Source organism: Apteryx mantelli, chromosome 4, assembly GCF_036417845.1.
Source record: "Apteryx mantelli isolate bAptMan1 chromosome 4, bAptMan1.hap1, whole genome shotgun sequence".
Taxonomy (NCBI): Eukaryota; Metazoa; Chordata; class Aves; order Apterygiformes; family Apterygidae; genus Apteryx; species Apteryx mantelli.
The window spans coordinates 19,125,574-19,151,473 of NC_089981.1; the positions used below are offsets into that span (position 1 = coordinate 19,125,574).

Sequence of the window (25,900 nt, forward strand, 5' to 3'; positions counted from 1 at the left end):
GTGCGGGCCGGCCCCCCCCCCCCCCCCACCAGGCTGGCCGTGCCGGGGGACGGGAGAGGGGCTGCGGCAAGCGGTGGCACGCCGGGGTGCTGGCCCACGGGCGAAAGCTCTTTGGTTGGTGCCCGGGGGGGGGACGCCGGCGCGGGGCTGCCGCCTCCCTCCACGCGCACGCTAGCCGGAGGGCTTATGGCTTCGAAAGGGGGAGAAGAGGGACGCGGCGGGGAGCCCTCGGGGTGCGCGAGAGGTGGGAGGGGGTGCACTCGCACGTGCAGGCGGGGAAGCTTGCGGGTGCACGCGCGTGCGCGGCGGGGCAAACGCACCCGCGCGCGTGCACGCCCCCGCCGGCGTGCAGGCACGTGTGTGCAGGAACGCGTGCAGGCGTGCACGGTCGTACGCGGGTTCACATAAACGCGCGGGTGTGCATGCAGGGCAGCGCACGTGCGCAGGGCTGGGCGTGTGCTGTCCGCATGCCGGCAGGTGTGTACACAGGTGCGCAAGCTGTACGTACCCCTGCACGCACAGGCGGTGCCCACATACAGCGCTATAGGCATGCACACAGGCGTGCATACAAAGAGGTGGGCATAACCGTACGCTGGGGTGTACAGCTACAGGCAGGTAAGCGCACTGGTGTGCGTGTGCATACACCTGGAGGTGCGCATACATATACATCACGCGGACATGCATGTACGCACAGGTATACGCCTGGAGGAGTACGTATACAAACATACACACATATGCATATACACATGGCTGTACCTATACATACTTGTGCACACAGGTATGTCTTCACATACGCGCAGGGGTGTGCGCACAGAGGCGTAGATATACATATTGTGCATGCCAATATGTATTCATGTACATGTGGGGGCACAGCTGTACGTGTACATGGAGGTGTACCTATACATACGTGCGCACACTGGGGTGCATTCACTGCACATAGGTGTGTGCATATCTGTAAGCATGGAAGTGCACATACACATCCATGCACACACGGGCATGTATTCCACACAAGGGTGTGCACACCTATATACATGGAGGTGTATGTATACATATGTGTAGTCACATACAGGGTGTACGTATACGTGTGTGCAGTCACGTACAGGTGTGTGCACACCCCCGCACAAGGAGGTGTACATCTGTGTGCGTGCAGGCATGTGTACACTCCCACGCACAACGTACGTATACGTGTGTGCACACAGGCTAGCTTTGACATACACAGAGGTGTGCGCACCACTGTGCACATAAAGATGTACATATATACACACACACACACACACGTGTAAGCAAGCATGCGCACGTGCACACGCACGCATCCCCCCCTCCCCCCGGCTCGGACACTGCGCTCAGCCTGAGGAGCACCCTGCCATACCCAGCTCAGTGCCGGGTGCCCCAGCACCTCACAGGCACCCACGGCCTGCAGGCTGCGCGGGTGCTAGTGGCACATGGTTGCATCCTGCTGGCATGGGGCTGGGTTTTTGGGGGGGGGGGAGTGGGGGGGGGGGCCTCACCCCCACGGCTACTTTTTCTTGGGGAAGAAGCTGAACCGTTTCTCTTTGTCCTTCTTGGCCAGGCCAGGCTCCACGGCGGTGATGAGGGGCAGGGGCAGGCTCTGGGCTTTCGTCTTGATGCTTTGGGATTCGATTATTGCTGTGCTGAGACCCTGCAGCCACGAGTGCATCTCCTCCTGGGGGGGGCACGGGGCTGGGGTCAGAGGCGGCTGCGTCTGGCCACCCTGTGCCCCCCCCCCCAAGGCACCACTGGCCACCCCCCCCCTCCAATCCCTCCAGGCATCTCCTACCACCCTGTGTCCGGTAGGGCACTGCTGGCCACCCTCTGCCCCCCAGGGCATCACCAGCTGCTCCATGTCCCAGTGGGCACCACCAGCCACCCCATGGCCTCCTGTGCACTGCTGGCCACCCTCTGCCCTCCCCCCCCCCCCGAGGCACCACCAGCTGCCCCATGTCTCCCTGGGCACTATTGGCCACCTCATGGCCTCCTGGGCACTGCTGGCCACCTTGTCTTCCCCTGGGCACCACTGGCCACCCCATGTCTCCCTGGGCACCACCGGCCACCCCATGTTCCCCTGGGCATCGCTGGCCCCTCCCATCCCCCTGGACACTGCCAGCCAACCCATCTCCCCCTGGACACTCCTGGCCACCCCGTGTCACCCCCAGGCAGTGCTCGCTGCCCCTCACCTCATCCTTGCCGTGGAAGAGCCACTCGCTGCCATTGCTGAGCCTGGGGACAGAGCAGAGGTCCCAGTGAGGCACCAGCCATGCCACACCATGCCATGCCATGGCAGCTGGCTCCTCTGCTCTGGACCTCAGGCTTGCGGGGGGGGGGGGGGTGTCTACCTCAGTTTGAAGACGTGCTTCTTCTTCTTGTAGCCGGCGGCCACCTCGCAGAGGGCGTTGCGCAGCCCGAAGGGCTCTTCACCGTGGTAAGGCACCCCCAGCGCCCGACTCTTGGCGTCCTTGTAGAAGGCGAGCTCGCCGCCCCGCAGCACGCAGTACAGCGTGCTCCACGACCTGCGCCGCAACACCCCCCCCCCCGTCACCGCCGGTGGGCACGCACCCGCCAGGGGGGACATGGCATCGGCGGGGGGAAAAAAAAAGGGGGCCATGCCCACCTGTTGGAAGCCCTTTTGGTGGCCGCTTCGAGGTCGTGCTTGCGGCCCAGGTAGCCCTCGAGCTGGATGCTGCAGGAGCGCTCCAGCTGGGCCGGCAGTGTGGCAGGCTCCTCGAGCTCGCCCCGCGGCGCCCGCGAGCCTGGCGCCGCTGGCTCCTCCTCGGCCCGCCGCGTTGCCTCCTCCTCCTTGCCCGTTGCCTCCCTCTGCGCCAGCTGCCGCAAAGGGACACGGGTGTTAGGCAGGGGGCCGCCAACCGGGCCATGTGCCCCGTGCTGGAGGGGGACGGGACACCGGTTTTTGCCTCATCCCACATTGCCTCGTCCCCCGGCCAGGCGAATGGGGGGTCACCTTGGGGTGCCCAGGGCTGGACGCTGAGCTGTGGCTGCCTGCCCACTGCACTGGCCACCAGGAAAAGGCACGTCCCAGCACCCTGTCCCCTCCTGTCCATGCCACAGTGCAAAGGTCCAGGGCCGCCCAAGCGGGCTGCAGTCCTCTCCGCTCCCGGAACACCCCCCCAGTGATGGTGCCATGGACCAGAGGAGGGACAGGACTCTCCAGCCACCTTCGCCAACAACCCTGGAGGGAGCTGGAAGGTGCCACGAGCAAGTGCCTGGCTCTAAGTCCTCAGTGCAATGCTGCCTGGCCCCACGGCTGGTGGCACTTGTGGCTGTGGAGTGGCGCCTGGCGTTGGGCACCCCCAGAGGGGCTGGTGCCCCAGCCCCACGCAGGGACCAGCACCCCCAGCCCCACGAGGTGCCGGAGTGCCCCATGCTGTGGGGGATCCCCAGGGGGTTAGGCACCCACATGGCTGGGTGCTGGGCCCCCATCACCTTGGTGAGGGGCCCCATGGATGTGGGGCAAGAGGAGGTAGGAGGCAAGCAGGGCAGACAGCCCAGAGAGCTGCCTGGTTGCACTGGTGTTGGCAGGCCGCCCCCAAGGGGCTTTGGGAGCAGAAATCATGGCAGAAGGAGGAATCGGAAGGGGGAAAAACAGTGAGGGCTGGAGCCATCATCTCCCATTCAGGGCATGAGCAGACTCAGCACCTTGGCCAAATGGGGACGGGTGTTGAGGTGAAAACTGCCCAGGAAGCGGAGCTGGGCCATGACCCACCCAGGGACCCAGCTGGGCATCCCAGGCCCAGCTCCAGCCGGGGATGAGGGACGATTGCAGCCGGCTGGGACCCTGGGATGGGATGCCAGGTAAGAGGGCAGACATGGTTTGGGCAGTGTCTGCAGTGTCCAGTGGCTGTTGCAGTGGATGGGATGCCCATCTGAGGGTATTCGCCTGGCACCGTCCTCCTTTGCCTGTGCCTGGAGCCATGGGAGAGTCCCAGGAGGGTCCCAGCCCCTCCGAGGTTTGGAGCACAGCCCCAGGCATCTGTCTGGATATCTGTCAGGCCACAGCCATTGCAGGCAGCTACAGGCTGGAGAGCACATGGAGCAGTTGCATGGTGCGCATCGTGGAGAGGGAGGGATCGTGTCCCCAGGCAGCCAGAGGGTGACCATGTCCCCAAGCAGGCAGAGCGGGCACAAGGGGATCCTGTCCCTGAGCAGGCAGAGCTGGGTCCTGTCCCCAAGAAGGCAGAGAAGGCAGGAGGGGATCCTGTCCCCAAGCAGCCAGAAGATGCCCACATCCCTGAGCAGGCAGAGCAAGCAGAAGAGGATCCTGTGCCTGAGCAGGCAGAGCAGACAGGAGGAGCAGAGAAAGCAGTGGAGAGCATAAGCTGGTTGGCACCATAGTTGGTTGGCACATGGGGTGACGATGCTTGGCGAGGTGATGGTGACTATGCCCCCAGAGACATGTGCCCAGGCGCTGGTGTGGGCATGGCCAGCTGGGAGCACTGTTGCTGTATGCCTGTGGGTGCTCTCTCCGGGCCAAGGAAGAGCTGGCCTGGCTCCCAGGCTGGGCGCTTCAGAAAGCCGGGCGTCACACAGCAAGGGGAGTGGGGGCAGTGTGGCGTCCCCACAGCCCATACATGCAGGTCCTGGAGCTTTCTCCTGGGGCGTCTGCTGCCCATGTGGCCTCATCATCAGCAGAGGATGGATGGAGTGCGGTGTGGCTGGGATCTGCCCTCCGTGTGGCAGATGGGTCCGGCTCTCCCATCGTCCCCAGGACATCCCACTGTCTATGGGTGCCTTTTTGCTGGGGATCACATGCAGCACTTTGCAGGGCAGCTCGCAGCCTCCTGGCTGCTACCGCAATCCTGGAGAGGTGCCAGGCACCCACGCACCAGCTTCTGCCAGCTTGCCCGAGCATCACCCCGGGGAGCTCAGCCCAGGCAGAGATGCACCGAGCTGCCCCTGTTTGCTCGCAGCACAACACTTCCTGCCCGCAACACAAATGAGTGCCTCCAGCGGTCTCTTCCTTGATGTTGGATGGACCTTCTGGCCTGCCCGCCACTGGCAGCAGGGACAGCCGGGCCCCTCTGCCCTGCTGACAGCAGTGTCTTGGGCACCTCCAAAATTTTCAGCCACCAGGCTCGTAGCCCCGTGGGGCTTGCGTGGGCCGATGCCGCGCATGAACATGCTGCTGCCTGACCCGGCATGCTCCAGGAAGGCCATGGGGCAAAACATGCAAGGCACATCGCTTCTGCTCCTGCAGCAGCCCCAGATCCCGGGGACGGCCAGTGGGGAACAAGCCGGGGTGCAAGGGAAGGTTTGGCCTGCATGCCTGGCAGCCACCTGGTATTTTGGGATTACTCCAACATTTATTCAACTCAACTCAACTCAAGGAACAACTCAAGGGCTCGACATGCAGTTCACAGGCCCTTCCCTGGCAGAGCCAGCGCAGAGAAGGGAGGGAGAGCAAACTCGGAGCGGGACCAGGGAGCCATCAGCATGCCATGGATGGGTTCACGGGGAGCGATCTGCCAAGACCCTGTGGAAAACATGGGGAGACTTTTGTGCTGCTGGGGAAGGAGAAAGTTAAAATCAATAACTGACCGGTTCTGGTCTGTCAGGGGCAGGCGGAGAGGCATCCTGCACTATTAAGCCCTTCTTCTTCTTCTCCTCTTCCTCCTCGGACCTGCAGCATGGAAGCAGCCTTTTCAGCAAGACGACCGCATGCAGCGTCCCTGCTTGGATCCAGGAGCGGCGGCAGGACCGTTTCCAAGGGGTGTTTTGTGCCTTGCGCTTCACAGAGCATCCCCCAACAGCCCAGCCCTGCCAGCCTTGAGGCAAATCCCACAATCCCCCCAGGGAAATGCAGCCACCCCTGGGCTGGAGCATGACGGGCGTTTAACATCCCGCAGCAGAATGGCCGCGAGCACCGTGGCAGAGCTCGGGCCAAGGATGGGCAACAGGGGCACGACCAGGTTTTGGGAATATCTGTTGCTTTCTTCTCCCTTGGAGAAATAAAAGCCCCTGAAAGATGATGTTGAAGCAAGACTAAGGGTTGTGGATGGATGGTGCTGAAGCAAGACCAAGGGTTGTGGATGGCTCTTTGGCTCTTCTGCTTTGCTTGCATCGATTTACCTATGAGTGATCTTGCTCAGAAAGGGTAAACCACTAAAAAATCCTTCATGTTTCGCTTTAAGGAAGAAAAAAGTGATATTGAAATGTTGAAAACAATGCCCACTTTCAGCCCTCAGGTGTGAGCTGGGACCTCTGGGCTGCTCCAGGGACTAATCCCTGCCAGAGATGCTGTGGCCTTGAGGGCCATTTGGGCATGCTGGCTGGCCCCCGTGCCAAGGACTGCAAAGGCACTTCTTACCCTGCTTCCAGCTCAGCATCCAGATCCAAGTCGTAGTCAGGAGCCGAGGTCCGTGTCACCTTGCCCTGTGCCGGCTCCTCTTGCAGCTTCCGCTTGCCCAGGAGCTCAAGCTGCCAGGGAAGGGGGTGAAGGCATAAGGAGACAGGCCGGGGCATGGCCAGGAGCGGGGCTGGCCGTGGCCACAGGAAGGGGCTGTATGGGATGGGGAAACTGAGGCAGGATAGGTGGCAACATCCCACTCTCAGGGTGATCTGGGGCTGGCTGTGCCCATTCGCGGTGGGGCTGAGCCACCTGGGGCGCCCTGGGAGGATGCTGGAGACTGGGTCTTCCTCACCGTTGTCAGCTTCCTGAGGGCAGCGAAACGCTCCTCCCAGGTAGCCGTGGACTTCTCAAAGGCCTCGTGCCTCTTCAGCAGTTTCTCCACGCTGTCCACTGTGTGCCCGTAATCGCCGCTGGCCAGGTAGGGTTCCTGTGTGATGAGCCAGGCCTCGGCCACCGAGGCATCCCTGGAGAACTGGCACACCTCCAGCACTGCGGGGAGAACGAGGGCCAGCTCAGCCCTGCATCACAGGCCCGCGCCGCCCCGGGGGCTCTGGGGGAGCCAAACCACATGCCAGCGCCTGGCGGCGTCCCCCTTGCCATCTGCCGAACAGCAGCTCCCTCCGTGCACTCACGCAGGCGCAGCCAGTCCCAGCGTCTGTCCCACGTCTCCACCATGGCCCTCCTCTTCTCCACCAGCTCCACTAGCTTTGCCTTGATCTGCAAGGGACAAGGGTGCCACCACCGCAGGACAGCTTCTACCAGGCACCTCGCTCCAGCCCTGTGCCAGGCCAAGGCAGGCGGCCTCAGGGCCCAGCAGGGTCAAGAAACAGGGGATCCCCCAGGTGGTTGGCTCTGAGCCCCTGGTCCTGTCTCCCAGCAAAACCCTCTACAGCTGGGCTGGATGCTGGGCTGCCAAGGAGGCTCAGGAAGGTTGGTTGGGCCGACACGCAGCCCTGGTGCCCCATGGGTGCCCCAGAGACCCTTGGCATCTGTCCCCATGACCCCATGTGGACCTGCTGGGGAGGCCCCGGATGGGGCAATTCTCTCCTGGGGCTCTGCTTGCTCCTGACACCCCAGCACTCAATGTGGAGGCTTCCCTGAGCCACAGCCACCCTTACCTCGGGCGCCTCATGGTGCTTGCGTTGCAGCAGCTTCTTGCCCAAGTCGATGCAGGTGGTGAAGCTCTTGTCTCGTGTGTCGATCTCTGCCTTGATGCCCTGGTGGTACTTCATGAGCAGCTCCACGGATGAGACATCCCTGGGGAAGGAGAGGTGCCCATGTCAGCACCAGACACTGCCACGCAGGACCCTGGGGCTGGGCGCCTGCTGTGAGCAGCATTACCTGGGCTTCTCCTGCGTCTCGATCTGCCGGATGATGCTCTCAATCCAGGAGAGGAGGTCCCGCACCATGCTGAAGAAGCGAAATTTCTCGGCCGTGTCCAGGAGCTGGGCACGCCGCCCACTGCATGCCTCCAGCAGTGCCCGCAGGGCCCTCACCACCTCCTGCTCCTGCTGCTGGATGCTGTCAGCCTTCTCCCCAGCGTACGCTGTCTGCAGGCGTGCTGCCACCTCCCGAAACTGCTGCACCTGCCCCACAGAGATGGAGAGTGTCAGGGGGCTGCCTGGCATTTAAGGAGCCCTCCAGAGCATCCTGTCCTCCCCATGTCCCACTTGCCTGTCTGCCCTGGGGGTCCCCATCACCATCCCGGCTATGGAGTCTGGCTCAGTCTTACCTGTGCCTCCAGCAGCTGGATGTCCCGCTCGAAGGCGGTGTGCATGCGATGGAAAGCCTTGGCCGTGCTGGTGTCACAGCCCAGGTCCTGGGGCAGCTCCTTCTGCTTGTCTGCGATGAGGGCAAGGATCTCGGCAGCATCGTAGAAGTACTTGTGCAGGTCGTGGGAGGCAGTGAGGAGCTGCCTGCGTGTGTCGATGAGCTCCAGGAGGTCAGCCCAACTCTCATTCAGCCCATCCTTCCACTCGGCCATGGTGGCAGCCTCTGTGTGCCCCGCATCGATGAGGTCCTCAATGGTCAAGTTCACCCGGTCCATGCGCTCCTGCCCCACGCTGCCCGTCTCCCATGCAAACTCACGAAACTTCTCCCGCAGCAGCTGGGGGAAGAGAGGGTCCCGCCTGTCACCCAAGGGTGCGTGCTGGCCCCCAGCATGATGCCACACCCTGCATCTCCCGTCCCAGCTCCTGCTGTGTGCCAGCTCCGGGAGCCCTCAGCAGACTCACCGTGGCATGGTCAAAGTCCTGCCCCATCTCCTGGGAGGAGGCCACCACGTCACGCTCAGCAATCCACTGCTCCAGGTCCTCCACCTCGTGCTTCAGCTGGAAGAGGTGGCACATGTTCTCCAGCCTCCGCCGGCGCTCCTCAGCTGCCTCCTTCAGCCCTGCGTAGTGCTTGTCCATCTGGCCCTGCAGCCGGATGATCTGCTCCCTGCACGGCCCCGGGCACACAGACACCCCAGTTCTCACCCGGTATGGCCCCGGGCCACCCGCGGTGCCTGCTCCTTGCCAGGGGAGCCGCCCAGCACCCAGTGGGCCCCCACCCCACCATGAGAAAAGTACACCAAATGGATTTGTTCTCCCCAAAACGCAAAGCTGTTGATGATGCTGGGCCCATGGGCTAGGAAACCTGGTGGTTAATGAAACATTTCCCAGCAGAGATGCCATCTTCCACAGTTAGTCCCCAGCCAGGTCCAATAACCTGCCTATGAATCATTTACTAGGCATTTAACGCACCAAGTGGGTTTGGGGGGGAAAAAAAACCCACTGAAGCTAGGTTTTGGGCTGCCAGCAATGAGCGACTTGCATCTCTGCCTACACCCCCATGCCGGCATCTCAGAGTCCGAGGTGACCGGCAGAGCCGTGGTCTAGCAGTGCCACCAGCCTGACCAAGGCACTAAGGCACCAAACAGCACCAGAGCTTCAGCAGCGCCTAAACCTCACCTAACCGTGAGCTTACCAGGGTGCTGAGGGCACCATGGGGATGGCCCCAAGCCGGGGGAGATGGGTGTCACCTACCCCTCAGGGTGGCCAGCAGAGAGCAGCTGCTGAGCCCTCCCTGCCAACTCCTTGATGTTTTGGCCGTAGTCCTCAATGGATCGCTGCTGCCGGACATGTCTTTTCAGCATCACCAAGCCACTCTCTTCGTCCTGAGGCAGGGCAGACACAACTGCCTGTCACCATGTGGCATGCCCGCAGGACAGGGATTGGGATCGGGCCCCAGTGCCCGCCCTGCGGGCACATCCTGCCTCCATCCCAAGCAATCATGAGCTCAGTCCCTGCTGGTGGCATGGCATGGTACAGCATAGCATGGCATGGTATGGCATGGCACAGGATGGCATGCCATGGCACAGAGGATCCCCCAGAGGCCCTCGGGCATTAAACGGGCGCAGTGCTGCCTCTTACCTTGGGCTTCTCGTCTGCTACCATGTAGAGCTCCTGCTCACTGATCCAGGCCTCGGCTTCGCCGGCATCCAGGTAGTACTGCTGGGCCTCGTTGGCCTCATGCAGGCGCCGGAGGCGGTCGCTGGTCTCCGTTTGCAGGGTGTCCCACAGTCCCTGCAGCTCTCGCACCTGCGTCTCCAGCTCCGGGCACTGCCCGCTGGCCTCTGCCACCACGGTGTCACCCCGGCTCAGCACCTCGGCCACACGTGGGGCATGACCCGCCAGCTCCTTCTGCAGGGTCTGCCGGGAAGGTGTCATGGGCGGGGGGCTGCACCCACGCACACCCTGGGTGTCCCTGAGCGCTCACACCAGCACAGTGCCTGCCTGGCACAGCACCCTCCCTGCCACATGGGGCTTTCTGCATCTCCCAGTGCCCACACGGGACAGATGTCCCTTAGGGGACCAGGCTGGGCAAAGGCTCAGGTTGCCCACAAGCTGGCAGGGCAGTGAGCGGGCTGGGCTGGGCAGGGCAGGCTCAAGACATGGGGACAGGGTAGTGCTGTCCAGCACAGCTGGGCAGCCCCCAACTTCCTCAACAAAGGCAAAGGGGCCAGGTCAGAGGCCCGGGTAGGGTTACCGACCCCATTCCTGGTGCCCCGCAGTGGGCGACGCCTGCTCTGCACAGACTCACCTGGTTCTTCTTCATGAGACGCTGCACGGTTTGGAGGTCAGTGCCGTGGTCCGTGGATCTTGCCTGGGGCAGCCTCTCCTGCACCCACAGCTGTGGGCGAGAGCACCCCATTGAAGGCTCGTCGGCACGGGCATGAGGCACCGCTGCAGCCCCTTCCCTGCGGCGCCAGCCAGAACACCCTCGGGGCTCCCCACTCCAGGTGCTGCAGGCACGGGGGCTCTGCCAGGCTCCCCTGGGGCTTGAGACTGAGTGCAGCCCTGGCCTGGCAGACCCGGGGTTTGCTGGGTGCTAGTGTGGCTGAGATGCTGGGCAGGTATGCTGGCCAGAGGGGCATGGAAGTGCGTGAAGAAAGGGCCCTGGCACGTGAGGGAGCTCACCGTCTCATCCTCCAGATCCCTTCTGAGCTGGTACATGGTCTTGAATGACTCCAGCTCCTTCCTCCTCCTCTCCAGGGACTCCAGCAGGTTGAGGAATCGCTGCTGGAGTTTCTGCTCCTGGCTGTCTGCCTCCTGTGCAGCCCCTCCAAGTGGGGCACCCTGCGACACCAGCTCCTCCATCTCCTTCTTTCGTGCTCCCACTTGCTCCTCCAGTCTCTGGAAGAGAAGAGTGGTGTGGGCCAAACCCTGCCCGGAAAGGGGACTTACCCCCTCCATTTCCCAGAGTCGGGATGAGCGGGTGGAGGGGGGATGCAGGTGCCAGGGGAGCAGAGGCATGCCAAGCTGTCCACAATCCCTAGCAGGCCTGCCTGAATGATGTCCAGCCCCTTCTATACCAGCAGACCCCGAAAGGACCGACTTGGACTCAGTCCCAGCTTCGTTTGGGGATGCTCCTAGTGATTCAAAACTGCAATCCCAAACTGGACTTGTGGCAGTCGGGTGACCCTGCTGGGTAGGTTGTACCAATACCTGAAGGAAACCCCCAAGGCAATACCCTTTTCTGAAGGAGCAGGAGGAATAGCCCCATTTGACCTCCATGAGAGCCTTTGATTCAAGGCACCAGCAAGCATGACAGTAATTCGCTGTATTACGGTATTCTGGTAGCACTGAATTAGGCTCCCTGCCTGCCCTGGGGATATGGCTGAAAAGCATCCCTCCAGGTCCCAGGCTGCGCCTGCAGTTTCACTCCTTTTCCCAGGGTTTTGCCAGGAGAGTTTTCCCGTGAAGCAACCACAAAGGGCCTGGGTCCTTTAACACCAGTGTGGCACCACCCTGGCACCCTGGGTGCTAACGCAGAGAGGTGCTGACACCCCAAGCCCACCCAGCTTGCAGGATGCTTGGTGCCCCAGGCTCAGGCAGTTCTCTGCCCGCCACAAGGGGTTACAGGAGCTGGCAAGCAAGGGGATGGAGGTCTGGGTCCCTCCAACCTTGGGGTGCCATCCCACCCACCGTCAGTCTCTTCAGCAGCAGATTGGTGCTAGTGAGGTCCTTGGGCTGCTCGGTGGCACGCAGCTCATCCTCCATCTCGCCAAGCCAACGGTCCAGGTCGCTGTAGCTCTGAGCGTACAGCTCTGAGCGGTTGACTTCAAAGAGCTGCTGGGCTTTCTCCTCAGTGGCAGCCTGCAGTTGGTCCCACAGTGCGTGCAGCTCGCTCAGGCGCTGAGACACCAGTGCCCCGTACTGCGGCTTCCGGCCCGCCAGCTCCTTTCCTTCCTGTCGGCACATGCAGAAGTTGGCATCCACTGAGCACCGGGGCCCCTGGCATCAGCCGTGCCAAACCCAGGGACATCTCCGCTCCAGGATGGGGCTTCCCCACCCGGTACTTGGAGGAACGCTGCCACCTCATCCTGGAGCATCCCTAGGGGCTGTTCCCTTTCTTGGCGAAGGCAGCAGAGCTCCCAGCCCCGCTGAAGCCAGATGCCACCATCCCTGGGACCTACCATGTCAATCTTCTCCAGCCAGCCCTGGTTGGCAGCCAGCTCCGCCATGAATGCCTGGTGCTTCAGCCACTTGCTGTGGAGGCTCCGGGCCACGCCATAGGACTTGTCCTGCGCTGTCAGCATCTTTTCATTGATCCACAGGGTGAGCTGGGAGCAGGACAGGATGGGCGTCATGGCTTGGCCGCCCTCCCGGTGCCATGCAGGGGCACCATGGAGCCCACAGGCCCTAGTGCACAGGGTCCCATGGGGCTCCCCAACTGAGGCCCAGTCCTGATGGGGCAGCACCAGCCCAGGGGATGCAGACAGGACATGGTCCTTCAGGCCCTGAGGCTCCACTGTGCCCACCCGTGCCCGCTGCTCCCCTACCTCCTGCCAGTTTTGAAGGAAGGTCTGCAACTCGTGGTTGTCCTGCAGCAAACCTGCTGCCTCCTGTGCCTTGGCCACATTCGCCCTGTGCCTAGGTGGGACAGAGAAGGGCAGCATCTGCCCATGCTGCCCTTGGACAGTTCTTGCCGACCCCTCGCCCCTCACCGTGGGGCTGGACTCACCTTTCCTGTAGGCTCTGACACTTCTCTGTGATCTTTTCGGAGAAGATGTTGCCATCAGCCACCAGCTTGGTGCCGCTTGCCACCATGCTGGGAATCTTCTCTTCACTGCTCTCCATGCTGGCCCGGAAGTCCTCAAACTTCCGCAGGGCAGCAGCTGAGCCCTCCAGCGTGTTGGGCAGCTCAAGGTGAGCCAGAGTGAACTCCTGCAACGCGGAGTGGCTCAGGGCTGCAGCATGCTGTGTGCCACCACCACCATGCAGCCCCTGATATGATCACAGCCACCCTTTTTGGAGTGCCGCTGGCCCTCGCCTGCTGCAGAGCTCATTGGGGATGTGTGCTGCGTCCCACTGTAGCTTCCCCAGTATGGGCTCAGGAGAGTGGCTGCCTTGCCTGACTGGATCCAGGTCCTTTCCAGGATTTGGGACCCCCTGCCCAAGAGCTGGCCATGCCTGGCATGGTAGGGCTGCACTTGGGATGCCCCCACCCATGACATCTGACAGGCATGGGCTGTGCCAGTGAGAGCAACATCTGGCTGGCACAGACATCCCATGAGCACCAAGGTCCCTGCACCTACCTGGTTGCTGAGGAGGACCTCAGCCTGCTTGGCATCGCGGAGAAATTCCTGGAAGCCGAGGCACTGGGTGAGGAAGCGGTGTCGGGTGTCCCACATCTTGCGCAGGGCGCCCCAGCCTGTGTCCATGCCCTCCAGGCGCTGCCGGAGTTGCTCATACTCAGGGTCCACCTGGCCCTGCGTCACCCGCTCGCCCATCTCCTTCACATTCCTGTAGGCAGCCTCGTGCTGCTCAATGTCCTCCTGTGTGGCCATGTGCTGCCGGAGGAGCTGCTCAGCTTCAGCCAGTGATGCTGGCACCTCATCCGAGGCCACGGCTTTCTGTGCACCAAAGAGCCAGGCCTGGAAGTCATCAAGGTCTTGCAGGAAGCGCTGCAGCTTTCCAGCTTCACCCAGTGAGGCCGCCTGGCTCTGCAGGGCACCCTGCAGCTCATCCCAAGCAGCCACTGTGGCCCCCAGGCGCTCCTGGACGTCCGTTGCCAGGTCCGGGTGATCCTCAGCCAGGCGCTGGGCTTGGGGCCGCAGGGAACCCAGGCGGCTCTCAGCGGCGGCCAGCTCACGCTCAATGCCGTACAGCTTGCGCTGGATGGCCAGCACGCCGGCCAGGTCCCGGCCCATGTCCTGCGTGGACTCCACCACGCGGGTCTTGCTCAGGATCCACTTGCGGGTCTCCTCGCAGTCCACACAGTAGTTGAGCAGGCTCAGCGCCGAGTCCACTGCTTTCTGCCGCTGTGCCACCAGCTCCCGAAATCTGCCCCATCTGCACAGCAGAGGGAGTCAGAGCCACTCTGTCTGTCTGCTACTGTGGCTTGGCCAGCTTCTGGGCCAGGTGGTGGCCGTGCAGGGACACACATACCCTGCAGCATGGGCACCCACGGATATGAGAGCAAAGGAACAACGTCCCAAGCATTCAAACCCATTTGCCAACATCCCCCAAACTCCTGGCACGGTGCTCAAAGTGCCCAAATGCAGTGGGAGCTGCTGAAATGGTTTAATCCCCTATGTCCTTGCATGGCACATACCTGGTGTTGAGCTGCTCCTGACACTGCTGGATGTGTGGGCTGCGCGGGTGCCCGCTCTCGATCAGGCCGTCAGCTGCCCGGTTGATGCCATCAATTTGGGAGGCCACGCTGCTCATCTCCTGCTCCAGACTGTCAAACCTGCCAAGCGCAAGGGCTGAGAACGGGCCCCACCTCAAGACACAGGTCCCGGTCCTGGAAGTGGCAGGTGCCCATCCTCCCCCCACGGAGACCATACCTGTGCTGGACCACATCCAGGTCCTCCAGTGTGTTGGGGATGTCCATCTGCTCCAGCCATGTCTCCTTCGCACCCATCCAGAGTTGGCAAGCATCGGTCTCGCTGAAGATGGTGTAAAGGTCCAGGCTGTCCTGCAGCTTTCGGCGCCGCAGCTCGGCCAGGCTTGCCACCTCACTGTAGAGTGCCTGCAGGGCTGTCAGCCGGCTCTGGGCCTCAGGGCCGGCACGCAACTCAGGGGGGAAGTCCTCGGCTTGCTGGCCCAGGGTGCTGAGAAGCTGCTCAGCACTGGCCACCTCCTCCAGCAGCTCCTGGTGCTTCTTCACCAGTGCCCGGGTGGAGGATTCATCATGGCCCAGCTCCTCGCTGCCCGCCAGCCGCCGGGTGTCCTGCAGCCAAGTCTTCAGCTCATCCGCATCCACCTGGAACTGGAAGAAGCTCTCGGCATCCCGCAGGCTCCTCTGGCGGAAAGCAGCCAGCTCCTGCAGCTGGGCCCAGAGTGCCCGCACTTCTGCCATGCGGCCCCGCAGCCGGGCCGCCTCGGCGTGCCCTGCGGCCACCAGGTGCTCGCCTGCTGCCAGTGCCTGCTCCAGCTGTCCGCCCCGGCCCCGCAGCTCGGCCTCAAAGGCTGCGTGCTTGCGCTGCAGGAGGAGGACGCCAGTGAGGTCCTTGCCATAGTCCAGGGAGGAGTAGATCTGCTCCTTCTCCTTGATCCAGCCCTCTGCCTCATCCAGCTCCCAAAAGCATTTCCACAGGCACTTGGATTGCTCCAGGCGAGCCTTCCTCTGGGCTGCCAGTGCCTGCAGCTCCCGCCGGCACATCTCCAGGTGGCTCACACGGTCCCGGATGACTTTAGGGTCACAGGGCCGGTACCCTGGCAGGGCAGAGCGCGGGCACGCGTGAGCATGGCACCCCATCTCCTGCACTGCCCGGCCGTCCCAGAGGCAATGGCACACCTACCATCGGCGTCAGCGAAGCGGAGGGCAGCGCTGCTCACGGCCCGCACCTTCTCTGCCTGCATGGCCATGTCGCCCTCCAGCAGCCGGTGTTTCTGCAGTAGGTCTTCTACCTCCAGCAGGTGCTTCCCAAATTCAGGTGATGCCAGCTGCGCCTGTGGGAGAGCACGAGCCGTCACGGCTCTGCTAGGGTAGTGGGGACATCCCAATGCTGAGCCATGGGGACACTCTGGAGGAGTGCCAGGCACCCCTGCAGGCACTGAGCCCAGGCATCGCTGCCAGTCGTATGCCCTAATGCTGCTTCTCCAGCTGCCTCCATGTCCCCAGACTGCACTGATGCATCTGTTGCAGCCCAAAGTCTTGAGCCTTACCAGCCCATGTGTCCTGCACCGGAGTAATGTGGGCTCCCAGGTGCTGGGAACTGTTCTCTCCGAGAGCTAAATCCCCCTCCACGCACTGCTGCTTCCCAGGACACAAAGACCATATAATCTCCCCTTCTTCTTCCTTGGTAGGGTCTCATTAATGCCCTGGCTGGTGGCGCTAAGGCACCCAATCTGCAGTGGCATTAACTCAGGGAAGCGGGTGCCACTGAATGCTGGGCATCAATATGCAAGGACCGCAAGAAATCCAACCCAAGAAGCCTGAGAGGCTGGTGGCCCCCCACGGCACAGCCCACAGCTCACCTTGATCTCGTCCATCCAGTCGATGCTGTGCAACATCTCCTGGAAGAGGTGCTGCAGGGTGAGGTTCATCTCGAGGCGCTGGCGCCGGGCATGCAGCAGCTCCAGGAGGTATTCCCAGAGCCGCAGGATGTTGTCCTTGCGGCCATTGATGCGCTTGATGTCGTGGTAGTTCTCCGCCTCTAGCTCCTTTGCCACCGCCTTGATGGCCTGCACACGCTCCTTGTAGGCGGCCGTGTCTGTCTCGATGGCCTCGTGCTTCTTCTTGGCCGCCTCCACTGCTGGCAGGTCTTGGCCAAAATTATCCTGCTCAGAGAAAAGTCTTTGGTGACGCCTGATCTGGGTGTGCGCTGGAGAGGTGCCCGAGCAGGGCTGGGATCCCTGACCGTGTCCTCCTCACCTGTGCCACCAGGCGCTGGTTCTCGCTCAGCCAGGCCTCCCGCATAGCCGCCTTGCGGTCAAAGCGCCGCGCCAACTGCTCCAGCTTCTCCTGCCGGATGAGCTCGTTGCGCAGCGCCAGCTCCCGCTCATGCTCTGCTTTCTCCAGCTGCTCCCAGGCCTGGGCAAACACAACGCGAACTGGGGCTGACACCGAGTCCCACAACTGCTCCGCCAGGCTTCCAGGTGACGTTTCGCTCTGCTAGCAAACCTGAACGTGCCCAGTGATGCGAGCCCAGGGGAGGCTGACAAGATAGGCCACGTACCCTGTTGATGTCAGAGACCAGCCGGCCCTCGTGCGGGGTGTACACGCGCTGGTTGTTGGCCCGCATCCGCGACTGGATGGTGAAGAGTAGCACCTCCAGGTTGCCCTTCTCTTGAAACCTGCCCCAGAGAGAGCTCAGCCCTGGGGCACTCGTGGGTGCCATGCCACATGGCCAAGGGCACAGCACCTTGCCACTGCCCCCACCGGCCCCACTGCAGGGGCTTGTTCCCCCTGGGGCATGACAGTGCTGCAGGAGAGGCTCAGGGCGCTTACTTGGGGGGTTTCTCCACGGTGCGGTAGGTGCTGAAGGCTTGAAGCTGGTGCTGCACCCCGGCCAGGGAGTTGGCGAAGTTGCGGCTGTTGAGGGAGGCGATGGTCTGCTCGATCCAGGTGAGCAGGTCGGAGGCCAGCCCACTGTAGCCCTCAATCATCCGCTCTGTCTCTTTGGCGTGCTCAATCACCTGCAGCGGGGGCCGGCACTGAGCGCCCTGCAGGCTCCCCCCATGCCCGGGCACCGGTGCCATGCCCTAGCAGCTCCCCCACAATGGTCCCAACACCGTCCCCTACCTTGCCCAGACGTCTCCCCTCCACTTCCAGCACCTTCATCTTGGAGAAGTAGTGGTAAAAGGCCACCACGTAGGTGATGATGGACTTCTCATCGGGGTTCTCTGTGAACACATCTGCCCAGCGCAAGGGATAGGGTTCAGCCCCATGTGCCCACCCTGTCCCAGACTGTGCAGTGTCCTGAGACACCTCAGCACCATCCTGGACTGCTACTCCAGCCCCAGGCAGCGATGGGCCTGCGTGGCCTCATGAGGTCCCCCCTCGCACTGACTCCCAGCCAGGGAGCTCTGGGACTGCTTCATTCCCAAAATACCAGTCCTGGGTGAACATTTCACTGTGACAGTTTCCCAGGCAGCCAAAATCCAGCACCTCTTTCCCTCCGTGGGGCACAGGCATGTCCCAATGGGGAATGGTGGCAGCAGCAGGGGTGGCAGCAGCCAGCTTTACGCTGGGAGTGCCCCTGCCAGCCCTGGCCCTTGTGCCGGCCCCAGTGCAGCCCCACAGCCTTACCTTCAGGGTCGAGGAGTGGGGTGATGCCCAGGTGCCTCTCCGCCACGCTGAACGCATGCTCCAGGTTGTGCCGGGCGTTGGATTTGGTCAGGTTGTGGAAGTCAACCAGCTCGGGCCTGGGGACGGAAAGTGTGGGACAGCAGTGATGCAGCCGGCAAGGGGACTGTGCCCCTGCTGGACTCCCGGTTGTAGCACCCAGCACCTCTTGCCACCACTTCTCCAGGTTGCCTTGGCATCTCCCGGCAATGGTGGAGGCATAGTGGCCGGGGACAAGGCAGTCTTGTAGGCTGGCTGCCGAGCTCTGCTTACCTGTGCTTGTGGATGAGGGCGTTGAACGCCAGCCCGTCCTTCCAGCTTGAGGTGAAGTTGGTGACGTTCACATGGGGGTACCTGCGGGAGGGACAGGCATTACCCTGCGCCACAGCCGGGCAGCGCCACAGTGCCCTCCCAGACCCCATCTCCCCTGGTCACCCCCAAACCCTGCTGGCTGGTCCAGGTGTGGCCGGGGTCCCACCACCTACCCTGCCGTCTTCATCTGGCACCAGAGCAGCAGCGCGTCCCTGGCAGAGCGCGTCTCCCGGCCCTCCTGCGTCTGCACGATGATGTCCTGGATCTGGGGGGGACAGAAGTACATCCCTGGGGTTGGGGGGCGTTCCACAGGGGACGACTCCCCTTGGGGAAGCACTGTGGCCCCTGTGGCAGTGCCGGTCAGCAAACCGTGTACTGCCAACCTCATGGGGTGTGGAGACATCCCTAGGGGACACAGTGCACCCCAGCCTGGCCTGGACCCTGGCACAGCCCCACCTGGAAGCGCAGGATGATGGTCCAGATGAGGCCAAGGACGAGGCGGTGGTTGCCATCCACGATGTCGTGGGAGCCCATGTTCTCCAGGTGCACCCGCTGCTCCTTCAGGAACTGCAGCGCTTTGTCCACATTCTCCAGGCAGTGGATTCGCATCCGGCCCTTGGTGGGCTTGGGCTGGGGGACGGCAGCACTCAGCGTTCACCCTGGCCCAGCCCCACAGCACCCTCCCCTCGCTAGTGAAGCGTCACCATCCCTGCTCACTGGCTGCCAGTGACATCCCACAGGAGCAGGGGCCACCCTTTTGGCACCACCATGTCCCAAAACTGTCCTAACCCCCATACCCACACCGGTTCAACAGCCAGAGCAGGCCAGCCCCAGCCTCCTGGGAGCCCTGGAGTCAGGGTTGCATGGCACAGCACAGCACGGCACAGCTCTGGCCCAAGGGTCCCCAGCTGGAGAAGAGTCATACCAGGAGCTCTCCTGAAAGCACCTCCAGCAGTTTAATGAGCACCCGTCCATCTCGGAGGTCCATGTAGAGGTCAGAGATGCGGCACGTCACACGAGCCAAGTGGGAGTTCACCCACTTGGTGAAGGTTTTCTTCTGCACGGCCTCCCGCTCATCTGCAATGAGAACAGGCAGGGTGGCATCCGGCGGTGGGGATATACCTCAGCACCATGGAATCTGGGGCAGAAGGGACCCAGGAGGGTTGACAGAGCCCAGGAGGTCAGAAAGGACCTGGGGAGATGGAGGGGACCCAGGAGGACAGAGGGATCTATGGGGATGGAGGGGATCCAGGAGGGTCAATAGGCCCCAGAAAACCAGATGTAGGGTCTGGTGTGGGGTGTTGCTGAGCCGCTGCTGTTAGGCTGAGCCCCCGGCTGCCTTTCTGGAGGGCCAGGGAGTGAGGTGCCAGCCCCAGGGTCCGCAGAGCCCCAGACCTGCCAGCGCTTTGATGCGGGAGCGCTCGAAGAGACGGGCCGAGCTGTTGTCATTGTCGAGCTCATCGTCGGAGGCGTCCCAGCGGACGTTGATGCGGCTGTACTGCTGCTGGATCTCCAGGTGGTCGTAGTCATTCTCCGAGGTCATGTTCCCGGTGTCCCCCGGCCAGGCGTCCTTCAGCTACCGGGAGCGGGCCCCTGCTGGGACAGCACGTGGGAGCTGAGCCTTTCCGGCGGCGGTGGTGGTGGCGCGGGTATGGGCATCACCACCGGCGGGTGGTCGGAGCAGCTCGTGGGCCCCATTCGTGCCGAGACCGGGGCAGTGGCACATGCCGCGACTCAGGATTTGCCGCTAAGACCTGCCGGTTAATCCGCTCAGGGGGATTTAGCGTGGCGCCCGGCTGCAGCCCCCACCCAGGTGTTTGGAGGGCACCTGGGCTGCACGCTGACGTGGACCCTCCTGCCACGCCGTGCCCGTCCCCAACGGGACCCAGGCGCCCAGCTCCAGCCCCCCAGGTGGTCACCGAGGGCTGGTTAAGACGAATGAGCGTGGCTGTTGGTCCTTCCCCGTGCTGGGCTCTTGCTGCCCGCCAAACATCCACCGTCCTCGCTGTCTGAGGGGATGGCGAAGCGGCAGCCGGCCCCCAGCGCGGTGCAGGGGCTTTGCCGGGCGCCTGCCATGGAAAGCGGGTGACAGCTGCCGGAGGGGGAGTGGCGGGGCCGCCCGCGAGGGCGTTTGGGATATAGATAGGACGGGCTCGTATCTAAAAATGCCGGCACGCAGCTGTTGGCGCAGGGTGGACGGGGCTGCGGGAGATTGCCCGACCCACGCTGGGGCCCCCGAGGGAGCCGGCCCGGGGGTCTGCCCCCCATTTCCACAGCCCACCCCGAGGCAGCTGTGCTGCTCCCGCAGCCTCCGCGTCCGACCCTCCAGCTCCCGGGCACCGGGAGCCATCGGACGCCACCGCGCGGGGGCCGCTCGGCACCGGGGACAGACCCGCCTGGGGGGTGATAGATTCGGGGGGAGGCGGGGGTACACCAAAACTGAGGCAGGGTGCCGCTGGGTGCCCACGGGGAAGCCCAGGGCTGCCCCCTGCTCCGAGCCCCCGAGGCTGCAAGGCTTTTCCAGGGAGGCTAAAGCACGCGTACACGCAGGACGGCTTTTATCGGGGGCCGGCAGGGCTGGGTTGGGCCCCATCTCGACTCCCTAATCTCCGGGGCGCAGGCACCTCTGCCCCCCTCCCCCCCCCCATGCCCAGCAGTGACGACAGAAAAAAAAGCCCCAAAAATAAAAAAAAAACACAAGGGAAAACCTAAATTCCTCCCTCCCGGCACTACCCCGCTACGGGATGGCAGCGCAGTTCGCCCGGCTGCCAGGTGAGCCGTGCCGAGAGCTCCATGCACTGAATTGTGTCCGGTCTCTGCAGCTCTGCTGCAGCCCGGCACCACGTCCTTGATCGCGGCCGGGCCTCTTCCGCTTGACTCCACCGCGGCGCGGCGGCAATAGCGGGGCTGCGCCGCCGAGCATCCTCCGAGGCGAAAATTGCTTTGAATGGAGTCACTGCCGGGGTCCAAATCGAGCTGACAGCGTGCATTTAAAGAGCGGGTACTCCCCGACCCTTTACATCTTCCTCTGCCATACCGGCGCCTTAAAAATAACGGCGTCTGACAGAGGAAAGCCGCTGGCGATATCCTCTGTGCGACGATTTTAATTCCACCTGCTCCGCGGTAGGAAAGCAGCGGGGCATGAGCGGGGCTGGGAGCACCGGGGTGGGCAGGGGGCGGTTTTGGGTAGGTAAATGCGGCCAGCGACTGCCTGCCTCCCCGCTGCCAGCATCCTCTGCCCGATTCCTAGGGTCGGGCTGACGGCACTCAAGGCCGGCTCCGGTACGGGAGAAGGGGGCCGCATGGGAAAACAGCCGGTAGCATCTGCCGCCACAGCCCGGTGCCCGCGTTGCATCCCGCCTCCCGACCCGACGGCAGGCCCCGGGGACAAGCGGCTCCGCATAGGAAAGCGGAGCCGCCGGTGAGCCGGGCTCCTCCATCCCCGCTGCCGAGAGGAGCCGGGCAAGGGCCGGAATCCAGGCTGCGCCGCGGCCGCCGGGGCGGATGAGCAGATGGCTGCACTCAGCGCCGAGCCCTCCCCCCCTGCACGGGACCTGCGCCGAGGGCAGGGCGCTGGGGGCCCCGCTCCGGCCCCTGCGGCACCAAGCCAGGCACGGTGCCCCACAGCTCCCCCCACCCAACCCCCGGCGAGGACAGCGAGCGAACCGCTCCATCCCACCGGAGGAGAGGCGACGAAGGGATGCGTTTCCAGACCGTCCCCGGCTTCCCCAGGACCCGAAGCGGATGCCAAACCGGCCGCCAATCGGCGAGGCCGTGGGACTGTCCTGTGTCACCTAATCTGCGAGCGCACATAGCTGTGACATACACACGTGCTGACACTCCACATACATTTCCAGCTAAAAATAGGCCTCCCTTGCGTAAAGCACAGGCTAATCTCGGCTCCCTTCTTAGGAACTTCCCCCTGCTCCCGTATGCACCGGCTCAATTATTCTAAAAATCTTTAGCCGGGGCCTTAAAAACGGAGGATCAACTTCAAAATGTTCCTTGGGGGGTGGGGGGGCGGAGGTTGCACGGTAACACACGAGGGGTTTTCACAGGTCTCCTTTGAGCTCGCTCTCTTTACAGGTCGTATTTGTGAGCTGTCCTCCCCGCTCCGAAAAACTCTTCACTTATTTAAACAAGCCGAGTCCAGAGCTCCGGCAACCCCCCGACTCCAGGAGCCGGAGCTTTGCAAAACCCTCCCCCGGCAGCAAAAGCCACGCTGAAATGCCAGCACCCACCCAGCTTCATCTGCCCCTTCTAGCCCAAATCCCGGGGTGTGTGTGGGGGGAACACTCAAAAGCCGCAAGGACGACGATGGGGATGGAGACACGGGGGAAACCACCGGGGAAGCCCGCTGAGCCGAGGTGGTGGCAGCGCCCGGCGAAGGCATCCCTGCCCTCCGCAGAGGCTCAGCGGCCGGCTGCGAGGGGAGCCAGGAAATCAGTGCCTCTCACTCAAACGCCCCGGGCGGGCCGTGGGGCCGGAGAGGTATGTGTGCCATGCGGCTGCCTCCGCTCCCGGCACCCCCAGCGCTGCCAGCACACCGCGTGGCGGCTTATTGCAGCGCATGAGCTCCGAGGGCAGGAATTCCCTCCGGGAACCGATATGCAGCCACCCCGCGTGGTTCGGAGAGCCCCTGCTCGCTTGGCGGCCTGGTGCAGCCTGGCCTCCCCCGTGTGGGGAGGAAGGAGACGGCTCCCATCCCAGCTCCCGCACGCAAGGATCCTCCTGCCTGCACAAGGGTGCTTTCTCCTGCTTGGAGAAGAGGGGGACGTGGAGGCCACGGGTGACACGACTGCTGGCGTACGTGGTACCCCTCCGCACCAGGCAACCTATTTAAAGGCGCTCTGGGTCCCTTGTTTGCTAAAAATCCATGCGTTGTGGTCAAAATGGGCCACGCGAGGAGCTCCGTCAGGCGTGAGGGCACCAGGAGCCTGCGGCACGCAGGTGGGCTCCAGCACCTCACCTCCGGGTGCTCGGTGCTGCACCCGGCTAACAAGCCAGCGTTGCTCCCAGATAGCAGGAGCTGCCCCGTGCGGATGCTGATGCTAAAGGCGCTGATCCCTCCCGCGTCTCCCACGGCGAGCTTCAAGCCGATTAGCACGTGCTCGGAAATCCTGAGGAAGGTGAAACGGGGCGGGGAAGCGCCCAGGACCGGCACGCAAAGCCTCGCATAGGCGTTCTGCACCCCAGGGGGGCTGCAGCCCCAGGCTGCATGCCTCCCCTCCGGAGAAACCGGCACAAGACCCAGCACAAGACCCAGCAGCTCCCAGTGCCGCATGATCAGGGCGCAACAAGCTGGGAATCACTCTGCTCGGGGCAGCCGGGGCTCCCCGCGGCCGGAGTGGCGGCATGGCGTTCCCCCTCCGCGTGTGCCCTCGGCCGGTGCCAGCCCTACCTCTGCTCGGCGGCGGCGCGCGTGGGCAGAGCTTCTGCTCCAAGCAGCGCTTGGAAGGACACTGCCACCTTCCTCCGCGTTGCCGCTGCCAGCCCGGCCCGGAGAGCGCTGCCCTGCACCACCACCCCGGCGCAGGGACACTGAGGGCCCCGGCCAGGGCACGCGACGGCTCCGGGAGGCCGGACAGAGGCTTTGTAGCCGGATCTCCCTAGCGTGGACCACGCTTGGGCACACCGAGGGAGGCCGGGGCAGACAGGGACGGCGCCCCGCACACCGCGCCAAGACCGCGTCAGCCCCCTGCTATCCATCCGTCCTGTCCTTCCCTGTCACTCTCGTGTCCGGGACGAGGAAACCAGCCTTTGGGAAGAAACACCTCCCAGGGACAAGACAACACCGGGACAGCCGGCTGGCCAGGACAGCCTGGCCGGGCAGCGAGGCAGGGGGCTTCTTTCACGCAGCGTTTCGGGCGGGAGCAGTGCGAGCCTCTCTTCCCCCCCCCGCCGCCCCGGGCCGGGCCTGGGGGCTCCGAGCACCAACGCCCCCTCGGCGGGGGCTGCCAGCACCCTGCCCCGGAGCCAAACTTTGCTCCGCGCCCCGAGCCACGCCGTCCCCGGGGGCAAGGGTGGGCCTCGGAAGGGGGGGGGGGGCAGAGCCCCCTCCGGGCCCGTTGCCCCGTGCTCGGCGCTGGACAGAGGCAGCACCCGCAGCCCGGCGTCCCCGCGGCGGGCGGCGCGTCGCGGTGCCCCACGGCGGGCGGCGCGTCCCGGTGCCGGTGCCGTCCCCCCCCCGCGGTGGCGGCGGCGGCGGCGGCGGCACTCACCTGCGCGGGGCGGCGGGCGAGCGGAGGCGGCGGCGGCGGCGCGGCGCGGCGGCGGCGGCGGCGGGCCGGGGGCCGGAGCGGGGCGCGGGGAGCGGAGCCGCCCTGCGCTGCGATATAAATAACATTATCTGGGCGCGCAGGGACATTCCTGCCGGGGGCCAGCGGCGCTGCCCGGCCCAGATAGCCCCGCTCCCCCCGGGGAGGGACGGGCGGAGGCGGGCGGGGACGGGCCGCCCGCCCCGCAATGCAGCACAGCGGCCCCCCCCGGCCGCCGCCGCCGCCGGCTGGGCACGGAGGGGCGCCCGGGCCGGGCGGGCCCCGCGGCGGCCGCAGCCCTGCCGGGACGCGCGGACCCCCGGGGGGTGCCGGGGAGCCCGGCGCGGGGCTGCACCCAGCGAGCCCCGGCGGGGGGGAGGAGGGGGGGCGGCTAGCCCCGGCCGTGCCCCGGCTAGCCCGGGGAGCTCCCAGCTAGTCCCGCCTGCCCCCTCCTAGCCCTGGGAGCTCTCCAATCGGCCCCAGTCGCCCCCAGCTAGCCCTGGGGGCTCCCCGACCAGCCCCAGCCGTACCCCAGCTAGTCCCGGGTGCCCCCAGCTAGCCCTGGCTGCTCCTCGGCTAGCCCCAACTGCCCCCAGCTAGCCCCGGGAGCTCCCCAGCCAGCCTCAGCTGTACCCCAGCTAGCCCCGGGTGCCCCCAGCTAGTCCTGGCTGCTCCTCAGCTAGCCCTGGGGGCTCCCCGACCAGCCCCAGCCGTACCCCAGCTAGCCCCGGGTGCCCCCAGCTAGCCCCAGCTGCTCCTCGGCTAGCCCCAGCTGCTCCTCGGCTAGCCCCAACTGCTCCTCGGCTAGCCCCAACTGCTCCTCGGCTAGCCCCAACTGCCCCCAGCTAGCCCTGGGAGCTCCTCGACTTGCCCTGACTGCCCCCACCTAGCCCTGGGAGCTCACCAACTAGCCCCAGCTGTACCCCCGCTAGCCCTGAGTGCTCCTCGGTTAGCCCAGGGTGCTCGCAGCTAGCCCCCACGTACCCTTCAGCTAGCCCCAGGTGCCTGTAGCTAGCCCCAGATCCAGCCAGTCTGCCCCAGCTACACCTCAGCTAGTCCTACGCACGTCACAGCTAGGCTCCTAGGCCCTAACTAGCCCTAGGTAGCCCCCAGGTGGCCCACAACTAGCCCCGGGAGCACCCCAGCCAGCCCCAGCCATGTCCCCGGC

At 64.2% G+C, this 25,900-nt stretch overlaps 1 protein-coding gene across 4 annotated transcripts; it reads right to left on the bottom strand.

Moving 5' to 3' along the window:
- Positions 1-4: 4 nt before the first annotated feature.
- Positions 5-24,742, bottom strand: SPTB (spectrin beta, erythrocytic). Of its 4 annotated transcripts, none has more exons than XM_067295858.1 (36): positions 24,697-24,742; positions 19,871-20,068; positions 19,401-19,552; positions 18,932-19,105; positions 18,649-18,740; positions 18,437-18,517; positions 18,128-18,243; positions 17,621-17,733; positions 17,327-17,514; positions 17,055-17,172; positions 16,751-16,909; positions 16,354-16,656; positions 15,675-15,825; positions 14,718-15,588; positions 14,483-14,620; positions 13,464-14,220; positions 12,890-13,092; positions 12,708-12,798; positions 12,342-12,488; positions 11,851-12,114; positions 10,843-11,058; positions 10,466-10,555; positions 9,796-10,074; positions 9,409-9,539; positions 8,617-8,821; positions 8,115-8,489; positions 7,724-7,968; positions 7,501-7,639; positions 7,015-7,099; positions 6,675-6,871; positions 6,341-6,450; positions 5,572-5,653; positions 2,630-2,841; positions 2,355-2,528; positions 2,196-2,238; positions 5-1,684 (listed from the first exon to the last, which is right to left on the bottom strand). In XM_067295858.1, exons 2-36 carry the CDS (start codon positions 20,016-20,018, stop codon positions 1,517-1,519), a joined length of 7,017 nt encoding a protein of 2,338 aa, XP_067151959.1. In that variant the 5' UTR covers positions 20,019-20,068; positions 24,697-24,742; the 3' UTR covers positions 5-1,516. The 4 variants fall into 4 exon arrangements, with proteins under 4 accessions (XP_067151959.1, XP_067151960.1, XP_067151962.1 ...); XM_067295859.1 differs by having other exon boundaries at positions 19,871-20,071; positions 24,697-24,726; XM_067295861.1 differs by lacking the exons at positions 5-1,684; positions 2,196-2,238; positions 2,355-2,528; positions 2,630-2,841; positions 5,572-5,653 and adding an exon at positions 5,314-5,506.
- Positions 24,743-25,900: the final 1,158 nt, after the last annotated feature.